General features: G+C 32.5%; 1 protein-coding gene across 1 annotated transcript in view; it reads right to left on the bottom strand.

Annotated features, from left to right (window-relative positions):
* Positions 1-2,170: 2,170 nt before the first annotated feature.
* STAM (signal transducing adaptor molecule) overlaps positions 2,171-15,783 on the bottom strand; it is a 54,545-nt gene continuing 40,932 nt past the window's right edge. The window contains exons 8-14 of the mRNA XM_011364374.2: positions 14,984-15,078; positions 11,665-11,753; positions 9,818-9,905; positions 9,322-9,376; positions 8,324-8,477; positions 6,363-6,535; positions 2,171-4,354 (exon numbers count right to left, since the gene is read on the bottom strand). Coding sequence (XP_011362676.1) covers positions 4,111-4,354; positions 6,363-6,535; positions 8,324-8,477; positions 9,322-9,376; positions 9,818-9,905; positions 11,665-11,753; positions 14,984-15,078 — 898 coding nt within the window. The 3' untranslated portion in view covers positions 2,171-4,110. The remainder of the gene's footprint in view (positions 4,355-6,362; positions 6,536-8,323; positions 8,478-9,321; positions 9,377-9,817; positions 9,906-11,664; positions 11,754-14,983; positions 15,079-15,783) is intronic.

Here is a 15,783-nt window from a genome sequence, read left to right as displayed (position 1 = left end):
TTCTTAACAAGATACATGAAGAAATACTTAGTAGTTTACAATAACTTGTCTATTCAAACAATAAAAGATATATATGAATACACACAAACATATCTACACACATACATATATATACATATATGTAAACATACATAAAGAAATAAAAAATGTGACAAAATGTTAATGATTAGTGACTCTAGATGAAGAATATTTGGGTGTTTAATGTATTATTCTTTTAATCTTTCTGTAGGTCTGAAGATTCTCAACATAAAAAGTTGCTGGGAAAAGCGCCACGTATGATATCAGATACTTACTTCAACGGGCCAAGTTAGTAATATCCCACTCCCTCTGTTTAATCTTAACCTCTAAAACAGTGGTCTCCAAATCGGGTACACACATCCTAGGCATAGACTAAAAAACCAAAGATATAGGAAGAAAATATTAATAATTTTCTATTAATAATTTTTTCACCCACCCTCTTAAGATTTCTAACTTTTGGTGTGTTTTATAATGTAAAATATATGTTTATACAGTAGAACTTGCACGATTTCGAAGTACATACATATTCTGGGGCTATATACTCAAAACTATGTTGCTGATGAGGGTATCAGATCAAAAAATTAGGATTTTACTTTTTAAAAAATAAAATATTTTTTTCTAAAGTCTCTGATCACCAAAAGATCATTAAAACCAGTACCTTTTGCTTTTGTCCAGGGGCTTGCTGACTCTTAATAATGTAATATGTAATCTTAAGCAGAAATTCTGTGAGTCGATAAGCAGCAGCAAACAGACAATGATGGCAGTGGGAAGTATTAGCACAAAATAGGGTCAGTAAATCATCAAAGCCCAGTTATCACCAATAAAGTGTTAAATTTTGTTCAGCAAGGAAATCTAAGATTTCAAATATTGTATTTAAAATGCTCTGTAACATCATAAGGAAAGGTAAGAAAACTCCAAAAAAACTACTATGCTTTGTAACTTCAAAGGAAGATCATACTAAAAAAATACATAAAACTCAGTTTGCTTAAGAACCAGGGGGTGCACGTCATTATAAATAGTATAGAAAATACTCTATAAACACCTGACAAGAACACTTAATCGAACAATGATTCTAAATAAAAGATAACTAAACATAAGGCCTTTCAGAAAATATTTAGGTAAGTTTCTTCTATATATTTTATTCTAAGGGGTACAAGCAGTTAATTAACAACAACAACAAAAATAGAAAATGATACGAGTGAAAATTTTAAACTATATTCTTAAATAATTAAAAAGTGATAACAGGAAGCTATAATTATTAGTACAATTGGTAAGTAAACCAAGGAAATATATAAGAAGAAAACTGATTTTCGTGCATTAAACAGATAAAACCCTAACCAAATATACCAATGCACTTCATTTTAGAAAACAATTTATATAGGTTTTATAGCTGCATAGTTTATCATAGAGGGTACTAATTTGTCTTATATAAACTTGAAGCTTTGGACTAAAGATGTTTTTCAATTTGAATTATACATGTCATATATAAAAACTGTATCTATCAGAAAAGAATACCAGTGGTCTATTAAACATTTTAAACACAAAAATTAAGAGATGTGGAAACAAAGCTTCAGAAGTTTCTAACATAAAGAAGGGCATCTATAGGCACGTAATAAGGTCTTTCGCTGAGTAGGAGGGACAGGTAACAGTGAAGGAGGACCACGGAGTTAGAAAAGACTATAAAATCACAGTAAGTACATATCATATATTGCTCCTAGTACGTTTAGGGCATTGACATACATTATCACATCAAACTGGCCATGGCGTTTGCAGGCTATTTATGCTAGACAGTAACTGAACTGAATTTTTCCACTCAGATGTCACTGGTTTATGGATACACAAACTTTTTAAGAAAATAAACTGAGAAGTAAAACCTGCTTCACAGAAATTCACATTATAGTTAGTGTGTTTTATACATAATTCTATTCCTTTTTTAAAAAAGATAGTTACAGTTTAAAGAAAAGTATTTTTGAAAGTATAACACATACACTGGTCTCAGAACAAAATCACTGTGCTCCTAAATGGTCTTTTCCTATTCTTGTCCTTGCCACGTCATCTGAAAGACAGAAAATCCAGTGCTTCCTTTTCATTGGCATTTTTTCCATCTGGTATTTTTCCATCTAACAAATGAAAAGCACACACCGATATAATATCAGTTTTAAGTATTCATCACAAACTTTTATAAGCATATATAGTAATAGGTTAAAAAAATGTATATGCACTGTAATAAGGGTAGCTTTTTTTCATTTTACCATTCTTTGACTTTTACAGGGCAAAAAGTGAACATGTAATTGATTTTATAGCATGAAAGATCTCAAAATAAAATGGGGAAATGATACATTTGCTATTAGTAAATAGGAATTTATCAAAAGACAAAGAGAAAAATACAACATGACTTGGGAAAAAGTGTATCAGTTAAACTAGAATATTCAAAGTGGAATGAAGATTACAATCTGACAAAGTCTATCAAAAAAACATATTAAAATTTTTTAATGTAAAGTTTGAATTCAAATTTAAAAATTATTATCTAAGAGCAACAAAAAGTCTGAAAAACACAACATCTGGGTAAAACACTTATTCTGAAGATGGTGCTTTAAATTTGAACCTATAAAATTGGTCACCATTAAGATTCTTTGTCAAAGATGGAATTATTTGTCAAAAGAGAAAGAAACAAGTTATCTGATTAGAACGGGCAGAAAATACAAATTAAATGTTCATTTATGGTGTGAAACCTGTTAAATCAATTCCTTTAATATGATACCCAACTCGATTTTTCAGTTGTTTAAATAATAGTGTTAAATAATAGCATAGCACAACCAGGAAAATTATAAATATTTAGGATTAAAATGTCAGTGTAAAACACATTTCATATGGATCAAAAGAAAAACATTCATTCAAAAATGCTCCTGAATAGGAAGCCAACATAATTCCATTAGAATTCTGAGAGAGAGCAGCCCCATAATTGAGTTTGAAAGATAAGAATAAATATACAAACTGTTAAGCAAAGCCAGGAATATTGATTACTTTGAAACATCTACTTATATCCATTTTAATGAAGAATTAAAGGATACAATGTGTTAAAGACATATATAAAAGACTAGTAGTGGGATAAGACAGATGAATCAATTTTTTCTTAATGTCCTAAATAACTACAAGAGACTGAAAATGTAGTGTTATTCATGGTTTCTTTCCAGTTTAAAAATTTCTATCCATTGCCTCTATCTTTGGCATCACTGCCACCAATAAACACAGTATACAGCTTATAAACCTAATTACTATCTTCAACTAGGAAAAAGTAAATCAACATTATTTCTTTAAAAATAAGATATAAAGAACGTGATCCTACTTAATTTTGTCTCATGGACCCACAATATTCTGCAATATCATGCCAAAATGTAAAAGTTTAAAAGGGAACATCATTTGCTGTTACTGCACCAAAAATTTAGCTACTGTATGCTGGTGTGATGACAGCTAGTAGTATGCAGAGGCTATAGAAGGACATAATATACATATGTTTAGCTCACAAGTAGTCGAAGGAAGGTTCAGTTTAATGTGAAACTGAAATAGCGACAACATAATTCCTCATGTAAATATGCTACAGCTTTGTTCTTACAGTTTAAAAGGATAGTGTAATTATCTTAAATTTACACAAAACATTATGAAACACGGTAGTTGTTCATGATTAAAATAACAATGTAAATTAATTTAACAGTGTTAAATATATTCACATGATCACCACTGTGATTCTGAATGACCACTAATGAAGTTACATAGCAATATATGTACATAACATTTGCCACAACAGTTTTCATTAGTTTGACTTTTTGCAGATCGGGTAATTCTATGAGACAATTCTTTCGTATTATGAAAGAATTAAATGTTGTAAGTAGTTTCATTCCTCTGGGGGAGGGGGAGGGGAGAACCTCTAAAAAGTCAGTGCAAATTGAAGAGAGTTCTACCTTCCTGAATATTTGACCTTGTTGACCAAGACAGATTCCTATAAGCTGAGGATAAACTTTAAAATATCAAAGAATCTCATAACATTGTCAGCGGCATTTAGCAGATATTTGCCACAAAGAGGTATCCCAAATCCTATAGCAGAGCCTTCTGAGAATATGGTTGCTGCGGTTGAGGTGGCGGTTGGCTGCCTCCTGGCTGAGGCAGCGTTGATGATGTTAAATTATAGTTTGGCACATGGGACATATTAGTTCCTGCATTCTGGTATATAGTGGCATCAGCAGCAGCAGCAGCAGCAGCAGCAGCAGCAGTAGGAGGAGGACTGTATACTGAAGCCTGGTTGGGATATGTATTTCCTTGAACAGAACTGACCATCGTGCTGTGGAGGGAAAGAAAAAACACTCAATTAGATCGATATTGACTTACATACCAATTTAGAGAGAAAAAGGAAAACTATTCAATAAACAGTCAATAAATATTTATTAAATACCTATAATGTGCCAAATACTTATTTTAAGCACTGGGAATATTATAAAGAAGGAAAAAAAAGTCTCTCTCATCATGGAGCTTATATTCTAGTAAAAGAAAAAAGATAATAAACAAATTTATAACATGTCAAGTGGTAATAACTGGTACACAGAAAAATAAAACAGAGTAGGAGACCATCAGTTCCTGAAACAAGAGATCCTGGCTTATCTAGGGTGGCAGGGGAAGAAGTCTCAGATAAGGCAACATTTAAGCAGAGACCTGAAAAAACTGAGAGCGGGAGTCACACCAATTACCTAGCAGGGAAAAAGCTTACCACGCAAAGAGAATGAATGGCAAGCACAGAAGCCTTTGAGAAGAGAAATGCCAGACATGTTCAAGGAACAGAAAGGAGGCCATGACGGCTGAAGCAGAGTGAACAAAGAGTAAAAAGCAGCACAAGATAAAGTGGCAGAACTGAAGGGGAGAACAGCATCAAGGTGTTACAGTTCTATAGCACGGCTTGCTTAAAGCATCTACCAAAGGATTCTCTCATTTACAAGGAAATTCCTCATGGCCCTGAACTAAGAATGAGCCCCATGTAATCTCTAGGAACAAGGTAGGGAGGGTAGCATGTGACACAATAACAGAGGGCTTGCTGAGGAAGGAAGAGGCAGCATTTCTGGATAATGCTAAAATATCTAAGGGGTTCCTACATAATTCACGCACACAGGCTGATTTCTCGACAATACCTACCTCTACTCCATATCTGGTTTTAAGGCAGTGTGCTATTCTTCTAACAATAGCTGCTCCCTACCTGTTTGCTTATTTTCTATGTAAGAGTATTCATTTTCATCAAATTTCAACTTAAAAGAAAGAAGTTCTGGGGAAAAAAAGCTACATCTAAAATTTTTTTGCCTGGGCTATATAACCCAGCAGGGAGTACTCTGTTCTTTGATACTATAATAGGCCCCCCACACACACCATTACCCTCCTTCTTAAGTCACTTCAGGATACTAGATATGACCATAAAATAATGTTTGCAAATCCCCATGCATCCCCAGAGGATGACTCTTCTGAGGATGAACACAACAGTAAGGGCAGTGTAGTAGCATTCCTGGGTAACTCCACTACTGAACAAAGTTTCTAGAAATTGTGCCTGTACCACCAAGAAGCTCCTATTGTGAATTGGCATTTCGTGACTTCAAAATTACACACTGGTGAACCCTTGAAGCCCATCTTTTATTTGTTTCAAGGGAAAGACTTCGGCTTAGCAGAAAAGGCATTTATATAATTATAAATTACATAACATATAATCATTTTATGATGTGAGAGACGGTATTACTTAAGTAAATGACCAAAACATTGAGCCTGTCATTTTATATTCAGATACTAGCCTATGAACCACAGGAGCAAATAGCTCCTTTCATTGTCTCTTTTCAAATGGTTTACTCTGCAGTGATATATACTAAATTCCAATACAGGGCAAAAAGAAAATATTTTTAAGAAACAGCCCAGAAACATAAATCCTGAAATAATAATGATAAAAACATTTAAACTTTATATAAAATTTATAGAAAACCATAAATTATAATTATCAAATCTAAGTTTCATTAAAGTCCTTCACAAATATCATCATAGACTTGAATGAAAACGAAAACAAATTATGACAGAGTTAAAACCAAAATACAGCAATTCAACGAGTCAGTACAACAGAAGACTGGCTTGCCAGCTAGTACTGCAACACTGCAGGGGTTCTCTACAGCATCCACTCATCACCACAAAGAGGGCTAACCATCTGGTATCACCGATGATGTCTACTCTGGATTTTTCTTATCCAGTTCTTATAACTACACATGATCAAGGGATCTTGAAGAGTTTTAATAACATTAATTCCAAACAACAGTCAATGATCAAATTACTTAGGGTAAGAAGCCTGAGTCTGACTAGGAAGGGCTGGGTTCGCAGATGGTGGAACAGCTCCTTGGCTGAGAGAAGACAGTTGCTCCGGGGGAAGACTGTAGCTCTGGAGATGGCTCATTTGGGCAGTTCCTGCAACCATGTAGGTGCCAGCTTGAGGAGGCCCTGGATACACCTAGAACATCAAAATAACACAATTACATTCTCTAAGATTTTTAACAGGCATGCCAAACTTTCTTTGTAGAGACATTCAGTTACAAAAAGAACAAGGATTACATCTCTGAAATCTTTTTTTTTAAGTTACTTCTGTTGATAGACATTTAAAAAACCACTTTTCAGCAAAGTTGGCTTCTGAAGATTTTTCTTAGGTAAAACATCAGCTAAACCTGTGTTTCTATACAGAAGTAGTAAAGGAATTTATCTTAAAACTTTATACTAATATAATCTTTTTCCACATTGATATTTTAAGAACTTCCCTAAAAGGAATTCCAAAGGATGTTTAGAAAGTGTCTTTGAACTTTTTATATCAATAGATTGTATTTGTTTATAGATACAATTTATATTTTCTAAATTAGTTTACTGAACATAGAACAAGCTTTCTAAAGCAGGGGTAAGCGAACTTTTTTGTAGAGGTCCAGGTAGTAAATATTTCAGGCATTGTGGGCCATATGATCTTTGTCACAACTACTGAACTCAACCAATACAGAAAGTGGCCAGAAACAATGTATAAACTAATGAGAATGGATGGTTTCCAGGAAGTTTATTTAAAAAAACAGATGAGAAGCTGGATTTGGCCCCTAGGCCGTTGTTTTCCTACCCCTGAATCTAAAAACTGTACTTGTTTTAATCTAAAGAGACTGAAGTTTTAAATGCCCCAAAACCTTAAACATACATAATGTTCTAATTTTCTTTATTATTCATTAGATTCTTCCATGTCACATGTCTGAGAAGAGAACTCCACTGTCTATGCAGTAAGACTCTTACCATCTGTTAACTTGGTAACACAATCATCAGGAGACAAGACAACAATCATCTCAGCACTTCTGTTAAGCCCTAAGAGACTCAGCTGGCACCAGAATCTAAAATGTCTTCATTATAAATACAGCTATGCCAATCCTCATAAGTGCATTTTTTTTTTTTTTTTTTTTTTTTTGTCCTTCGCAAACTGAACATGAAAGGTTTTCGTTTGTGTTTTTTTTTTTTGGTTCAAGTGAGTAGGTGTCATCTAGCCCCACATTACTCAGGCCTGGATACTCATTTCCAGAGTTCTGGGCCCTTATTTCAGGGGAAATGGACCATGCTTTAAAAAAAAAAAAATTAATCTGCACAAAAAATTAATTTGCACAAAGTTTGTGCAAATTCTGCACGGATAAAATGGAGTCCCTGGCAATAACTGCCTACATCCCGCACTTAGAGTGTGTGGGAAAGGGGCTCTTGAAATAGTTGCTTGGGGCGAGCGTTAGGAAAGGGCTCCATGTTGCACATGAGCTCTCATGTAAAGGAAGGGGGAAAATCCAGATTATAGCAGCTCACTGTAAAACTGAAAACTACATATACTCTGAAGAATTTACTAACAATTAGAAATTTTACTCAGACAAAAAGCTGCAGTTTTTAACCACAGAATTCATATGAAGCTTTAAAATATACAGGTGTTTGGGCCTCACTTCTGAAGATTCTGTTTCAGTAGGTTGGGGGTGGGGAAAAAAAGTATCTGTATTTTTTAAAAAGCTTGGTAAGTGATTCTGATGACACTCCTGCAGAAAAACGATTACCAAAAAAAAAACCCCATTGGCTTAATTGGTATATTATAAATTGAGTTTGTCAAGTAAAAAATTATTTTACACTTTATTTTTATTCTAAACATTACTTTTAGAAAGTTTCACATTTTATAAAAACAGTTATTCCAAATAGCTATGAGAATCTAAAATGATATACTTGTATATTTGAGTTTTTAAAAGCTTACCTGAGCAGCAGAAACACCAGATGACTGCATATAATACTGCTGATTCTGTAATTTTGCATACATGGAATACATTGGGTCTTCATTCATTAACTTGGTGTACAGTGAAAGTGCCTCCATCACTTTAACATTAAGTTCTGAGAGTTCTGAATGTTTTCTGAAATATCATACAATAATTTGAAACATAATTGCTATTTAAATGATACAATATTTTAAATAATAAGACATCAAAATAGCAAAAATAGCAAAAAGTGGCATAAGTAGACATTAAAAATTTAATCTTCTAAGAGACAATATCTTGCATTTTAGCTCCAAGGCAACTGTAACTATTTAAGGCTTACATACTATGCTGGGAGAACTCTATCTTATCATACTTGACTTTATCTCGAAAAATCTAGGTCGCCTTAGTTAATAATAGATGGGTCATTTGGGCTCTGGTAATGCCACTTGTGGGAAATATGATTATAATAGTTAACTCTTATTGTATAAAAAAGACTAATATAGTGAAAGTCAAATAAATCCTCACTTGAAAAAAAAGGGAGAGAGAAGTCTAATTCAAATTTTTACATCTAATAGAAAATAAATGAATGAGAACTGGCTCCTCTGGCAAATGTAAATAAAAACAAAAATAAAAATAAAATAAATTTTAAAAGTAAAAAACAAAATAAATAAAGTAGAATAAAACATTTAAAAATAAAATAAAATAGAATAAAAAATAAAAAATATTAACAAATAAAAAAATAAAACAATAAATGAAATTAAAAAGTATGCAGTACTTAAATATGCATACTTAAATTAAGTATGCAGTTGTCTGTAAAAAATAAAAAAATAAAACAATAAATGAAATTAAAAAGTATGCAGTACTTAAGTATGCATACTTAAATTAATTAAGTATGCAGTTGTCTGTAAACTGCATACTGGCAGCTCTAGTCCAGTATGCAGTTTACAGACAACTCTGGGAAAGAAGGTACACAATACAGAGACAGCACATGTTCTTTTACCTATCGATATCTTCCAGCTTTTCATCAATGAGAGGTCCCATCTGGTGACACATTGCTAAGATGACAAGATTTGAAAAAATATAAGAAAATATAGCAGAAGATGACAAATCTCTGATGGATATTCATATGATTTGAAAAATACAAGATCTAACTTGGAGTAATAAAAATTATATTAATTAACCTTAGCCCACAGAATCCAAAATTGATTTTCTTGATCTCAAAAACATTAAAATCCAATTTTTATTTTATAACATTCTAAAATGTTGAATAAAATATTTGAATATTTTGAATAAAATATTTAATTTGGATAGAAAAGTATAAGAATTTGAATTCTACCAAAGGTTTAAACTGCATATAAACTGGGTCACAGAAGAATGAGAAATACACTTTTATATCATTTTCAATTTTATTTAAATATAAGCTATTCTGTTAACAGAACACTAGATATAATCTCTAATTAATCTTTATTTGCAGGTAAATCGAAAACAAGGTTTACCTTCAAGATGAAGTAACTCTGGAAGATCTGGCTGATCATCACTGGGATCTGTACTTTGTAACATCTGTAGCAATTGGTCCATTTTATCCTACAAAAAAACAATTTAAATAAAAAGTAACAAATCACTACTCAAGAACATGTTCTCACATAGTTAATAAGATAATGGATGGAGAACTTTTGGAATTCACAGATACGGAGACTTTAATTTTGCTTTTATGTATTTAGTACCTGTGTACTCTTTAGTACTATGTGAAATCAGAGCCTTGAAAAAGCTCTACTTATTTTTGAAATTGCTAACAGAGAGAGAATCTCTTAAATGAGAAGAAATAGAGCCACATTTAGACTTACAATGTGTGAGTTCTTCAATCTCTTATGTCATGCCAGTGGAATTCACTCTGTTTTGAAGCAGCTGTAGCCCTGCCATGCTGACAGGTGTAACCTCTCTCTCAAGATGGCATTACTTATGACTAATAACTCAGTATTACTTCTCCGCTATGGTGAATGTAGCGGTTGTTTTAGTAAGGCATAGCTCAGCTATATCACAGCTGTTCTTGTTCTAAGTAGGGCCTTAAGGACTTAGCCTACATTTTCTTTCCACCAATGTTTCAGTTTGCGGTTTCTCTATTCTATGTGGGAAAAGCTGGAAGACATCTCAAAGCAATAACTTAGATCTATTTCAGAATCTTTTGTTGTAAGAACCAATGGGACTAATGAAACCATCACTACATAAATATACCTATACATTATGTAAGTACATATCTATTTATATGTAGGTTTTTTAAAAATCAAAATATAGAGCTCATGTAACAAAGATTACTGTAATTATTACAAACTTTTCTCCATGCATGGTTTTTACATGGTTATGTTATTAAATATAGGTACATTAGGTAAATAATGTAGATTACCAATTCTAAGCACAGATGTTATTTTAACCAAAAAAAAAAAAAAAAAACAACAACCCTGTGTATTCTGTATAGAAGACCAGTTTGAGAGATGAATTAATTTACTAGAGAATAAAAGTGAAGTATATAAAAACCTCTTCTAAACTCAAAAAATTTGTATTTTGAAATGGATATTATTTTTTCAATGTAAAAAATTCAAAGTTTCAAGTAGTCTAAAAGAGAAGGCACAAGTCAGAAAAGTTTGCCTACAGCAAAAAAAAAGAAAGAAAGAAAAAGAGGGGATAGTAAAGTGAAAGTCAATTAACAAGACAGACCACTAGTCTGACCCTACACACACTTTCTTATGAAATGCAATAGGCCAAACATAACTCTACCTGACCCAGCTGATTCCTTGGCTCCCAGCACATTCTACCACTTATTTTTCTAAAAGAACACTCTATAACTTTGTGCTCTGGCTCTCTAAAAGAAGGCTAAAAATCTATAAATCCCATTCAAATATTTTGGAGATGACATCACATTTTTCATCATAAGTTTAAAATGTTACAAAGAATATAATTCCCAGAGCATTAAATACTGATATTTTAAAATAGTTATTCTTTGAAATATATCCCCTCAAAATCTCACAATAGTGTCTGTAACGGCAAAAAAACTCACAAATACTGTAAACAACCTTAGTGTCCAACACAATAATTAAAAATGATGTAGCCATTCTAAGAAATATTAAGCAAGAATTTAAAATGAGGTACAACTATATGTACTGACATGGTAAGAATGGGACTAGAGAGGAAGATTCAAGGATAATCTTTGCTTTGTCTATATTGCTTGAATTTTTATAACAATAAAATACATGCATTAATCAAGTAATCAATTTTTTCAAAGAAGACAAGAAAAACATTTCAACTTCAATTCCAAGTATGAACCCCTCTCACAGAGGAAATCACTTACTTCATCAATAAAGGCTTGTTCCGGCTCTGGCTCTATTGTTTCTACCTGAACATCATCACTAAATTGTACCGTCTTCTTCTCCGTTTTAACTGTAAAACATGTAACATTAGTCTTTTCCTTACGATAAATTTAAATTTTTATTTGAAAGCAATTTAAGTTCCAAGAGAGAATCTGGGTTTTCTCATATTCCTTTCAAACTGAGACAAACAATTTAAGGAATCATTAGGTTGCAGATTTAGGCAATAATGACAGAATATTACTTTATGTCAAGATTTCTTAATTTTCTCTTCTAAAGATTTTACATTTTCCATAAAAGATACTTAATTAAAAATAAGAGGTATATTTCTGAAACAGATTAATCACCATCTACACAAGAGAGTTTAGTAAACTGGTGAACAAAAAGCAAAGATTTACAATGACATAAATGAACTCTGCAATTAAAAATAAACTCTCTTTTTAAATTACCCATCCTTTCAAAGAAAACTCATTTGATAAACCATGCTATTTCAATGTAATAAACTGGAAAGTTAGCTGTATGTTCTCCAGCATTCTACTCAGAGTTTTTAAAAAGAGAAAGACATCCAAGTCAGTAAAGAATTTAAAAGTGGCCTTGGCAGGAATCTGAATTTCCCAATAAATCAGCCTGTATTCTTTAGTTACATTATTCTTTGCAATGGTGAGGGGGAAAAAAAAAAGATTACTAAGGGACCTGCAAACCATTGTCCAGAAACACATATTTCTCTTACTCGACAAAGCAATCTTTAAAAATCCAGTCAACATAATATTTACTAGTACATATGAGGATATGATTAACATAGCAATTAACCTTCTCCAAAATAACACTGAGAAGCACATATAGCTTTAAAGAAATGAACTTCTTTTCTGAATTGTTCATCCTTTTATCAATGTGATCAATCAGTATTCATAAGAATATTAAGAATTAGGATGAAAGAGAGGGTGGGGAAAGAGGCAGAATTAAGGAAGGGAAATAGTATCTATTAAACTACTAAATGTGCTTAAGGTAATACATATTACATTTCCTCCAATGAATTTATAATCCAATCTTATGAGATACATCCATTTCATAAATGAGGTTAACAGTGGCTTAGAAAGATTTATAAACTCTTGCACAGGTGAGGGCTAACAAATGGCAAAGCCTGGATTTGAGTGCCAATATATCTGGCTCTACTAGCCCGAACTACTGGAATCTAGCCTGAGATTTTACAGTAAGAAAAGAAGTCATATCACTTACATATTCTATGCTGTGTAAGTCCATATAAAATGGAAATAGTTTAGTTTCCAACATAAGAAATACATTCATCCTATTCAAGTCACCATAAAGCAAAATTCTACATACAGAAAAAAGTTTCAGCTGATTTCATTTTCTCATGTGAGAAAAAGAGACATCTGCTATACATATTTTTACTTCATATATCTTGAGCTATTAACAAGTAGAAGCTGGGACAGCACTATATTGGCTGCTACCCATAAGAGACATATGGTAGACTTCATATCCTAACAGCTAACTGTATACAAGTTTGCAGTGCTTTTTCTCATAGGAACTATTACTATGTACACATGGCTGTATGTATATTGTGTGTATATATCTTCATAGATATAGATAAAATATTATATTTATATATTTAAAAGATAAAGTGCTTTCACAGTATCTTACTGCATCTCCAAAACAAAATGAAGTTAAGTAGGGCAGGTATTTCTACTTGACACATTAAGTGAAGTGGCCCTTTGTTTCCTCATAAAGAATGACGCTATGAGGATCATGCTAGTACTTGTTTTCTAAGCTTGAGAACTATTAACTCCATTATGTAAGCTCTGATGTTCCTGTTTTAGGTGGTCCAGAGTGAAACATATGAGCTAGAAGATTCACTTTAAAGCTACACAATACTATATGATGAGAAAAAAGATGAATTGGCTACATGATCTACATAAGATCCTGGATCTCATCTTAAACAGAATAAATCCAAGACAATTCTACCCTTTCCAATATCTAATTCAACACACACAAACAAAACAAAACAAAACAAAACAAAATCCCCAAAACAAACAAACCCCACCACTATCGGCCCAAGTTAAAAACTTGGCACAGTATGCACTGCCATTTAAACAAAATTCTACAACATGTTTTTTTTTTTTTTACTTCTTACAAAAAAGAACTCCATTAAAGGAATGGGTATCAGGAACCTGTCTATATGAAAGTGAATATCTGGTTTGTTGTTAAGCCTTCTCTTGAAAGAGAAGTGTTCAAAGAAAAGTATCTCTGTATTGTTAACATATATATCTATATATACATTTTTATATCACTTATTGTATAAATATTTGTATACATAGTCTATATTCTAGATAAGATTTAGTAATACATGCTGTTGGAAATAAAAAGATGACTAGGACAGATCCTTTCTTAAAATTCTTGTAAACTAAAAAAGACCTAAGCATCTTGCGGTTTATAAAGTTGATTACTTCTACATGGCATTATAGAAAGATGAGCTGAGATATTCTGCCAGGTAACTGTAGCTTACTCACTTTTATACAAAAACTCTTAACATTCTAAACATTAATCACGAATAGATATCTTTCTAGACCAGAACATATTTCTGTTTCCTTAGAGGGAAGTTATGACTTAATCTTGACGACTCAAACTCATCATTATGAAAATTCATTGAAGTACAATATTATAAAGAAAAATAGTCTACTGTATACTAGCGTTTTCAGAGGCTACCAGTAGTTACATCTTCAGCAACTCTTATGCCTGTCAGTCATATCACTTTTTCTTCTTGGCCCCACTTTCTGGTTTATTTCTCCTAGTCAGGAAAGATTGGAAAATCAAACAGAAAATATTTATATGATTGGTTATGGCTCTATATTTATACGATTGGTTATGGCCCATGGGGCCTAGGAAAGCCAAACTTAGAGGCCACAGCTTCCAAGTTTGAGGCTAGAATCCTAGAGAAATGGGCTCAGCCTTTGAATAGAAAGAATTCTCCATGAGGTTAAACTGCATATGTCAAACTTTATCAACTGATAATGAAAATACATAATGCATAAATTCCATTAACACTTCTTAATGCACATTTTTACAAAGGGGGGTGTGTGTGTGTACATATCCCTTTCTTTTTAAGAAAGTTTATAGTCTGTCTAAAGATAATCATGGTAGACAGATGACAATTCTTAGATGATTTCTGGTAAATAATCCACTGACCAGGAAGCTACATTTCTGATAAACACCTCAGAGACACTAACATTTGAGAGTCCCTGCTCTAGAAAGCTGAACTTAGTTAACTTTCATTAAGAAAATACTCACTCATTTCTGGTTCAGCAGTGAGATCTGCAGTCACAAAATTAGAGGGAAATAACCCCATGCCTTGATGGGTTTCACCTTTCCACCAGTTGGGATCACTAGGAAGAATAAAAAAGAATGCTGTAATATAATAAAGATTTTTATTTCTATAAATATTAACCTTTATAGTATTTAACGTAACATCATTACCAGATTTGAATCCCACAACAATCCAGTGAAAAAGGAATTGAATGTGTAGTTATTACAAATAAGAGCTAAGGCCTCAGAGAAAATAATAAGCTATTAAACACATAGTCTTTAATCTTTTGGAAGGCTGGTGAAAGCTTTGATCTACTATAAGCCTCTTAACTCTCTTCCTCCCAAAGAGATCCCTATACTTAAAAACTGTCAACTTTATGTGGTTCATGGGCTTCAGATTAAAAATTTTTTGTAATAAGATATATGGTAGGCTCTTAATCGAGATCTTCATTCCTAAATCAGTGCTCAGTCTAGTATGTATTGCAGATTTTCCCCATAAGAGGACACATGACAGATGACACTGTTCATAACACAAAACGTTCACAAGGAACACACCCCCAGGTGCATACCCATGTTCTCCACTATATCCCAAGTGACTCGTATAAGGAAAGCTAGCAAGCTCTCAATAAGTATTTTCTGAATTAATGAATGACCATGGTTTTGTGCAATATCCAGTGAATTAGTTCAAACTTAACTTCATTTTCTTATACTCAAGAAAACATGTTAGAATGTGTGACACTATAATAAACAAATCTATTCGAATTTATTTTTAAAAACATTTGCAA

This window comes from Pteropus vampyrus, unplaced genomic scaffold (genome assembly GCF_000151845.1).
Source record: "Pteropus vampyrus isolate Shadow unplaced genomic scaffold, Pvam_2.0 Scaffold96, whole genome shotgun sequence".
Taxonomy (NCBI): domain Eukaryota; kingdom Metazoa; phylum Chordata; class Mammalia; order Chiroptera; family Pteropodidae; genus Pteropus; species Pteropus vampyrus.
The sequence above is the reverse complement of the archived record's forward strand: the minus strand, read 5'-3'. Positions and strand labels throughout refer to the sequence as shown.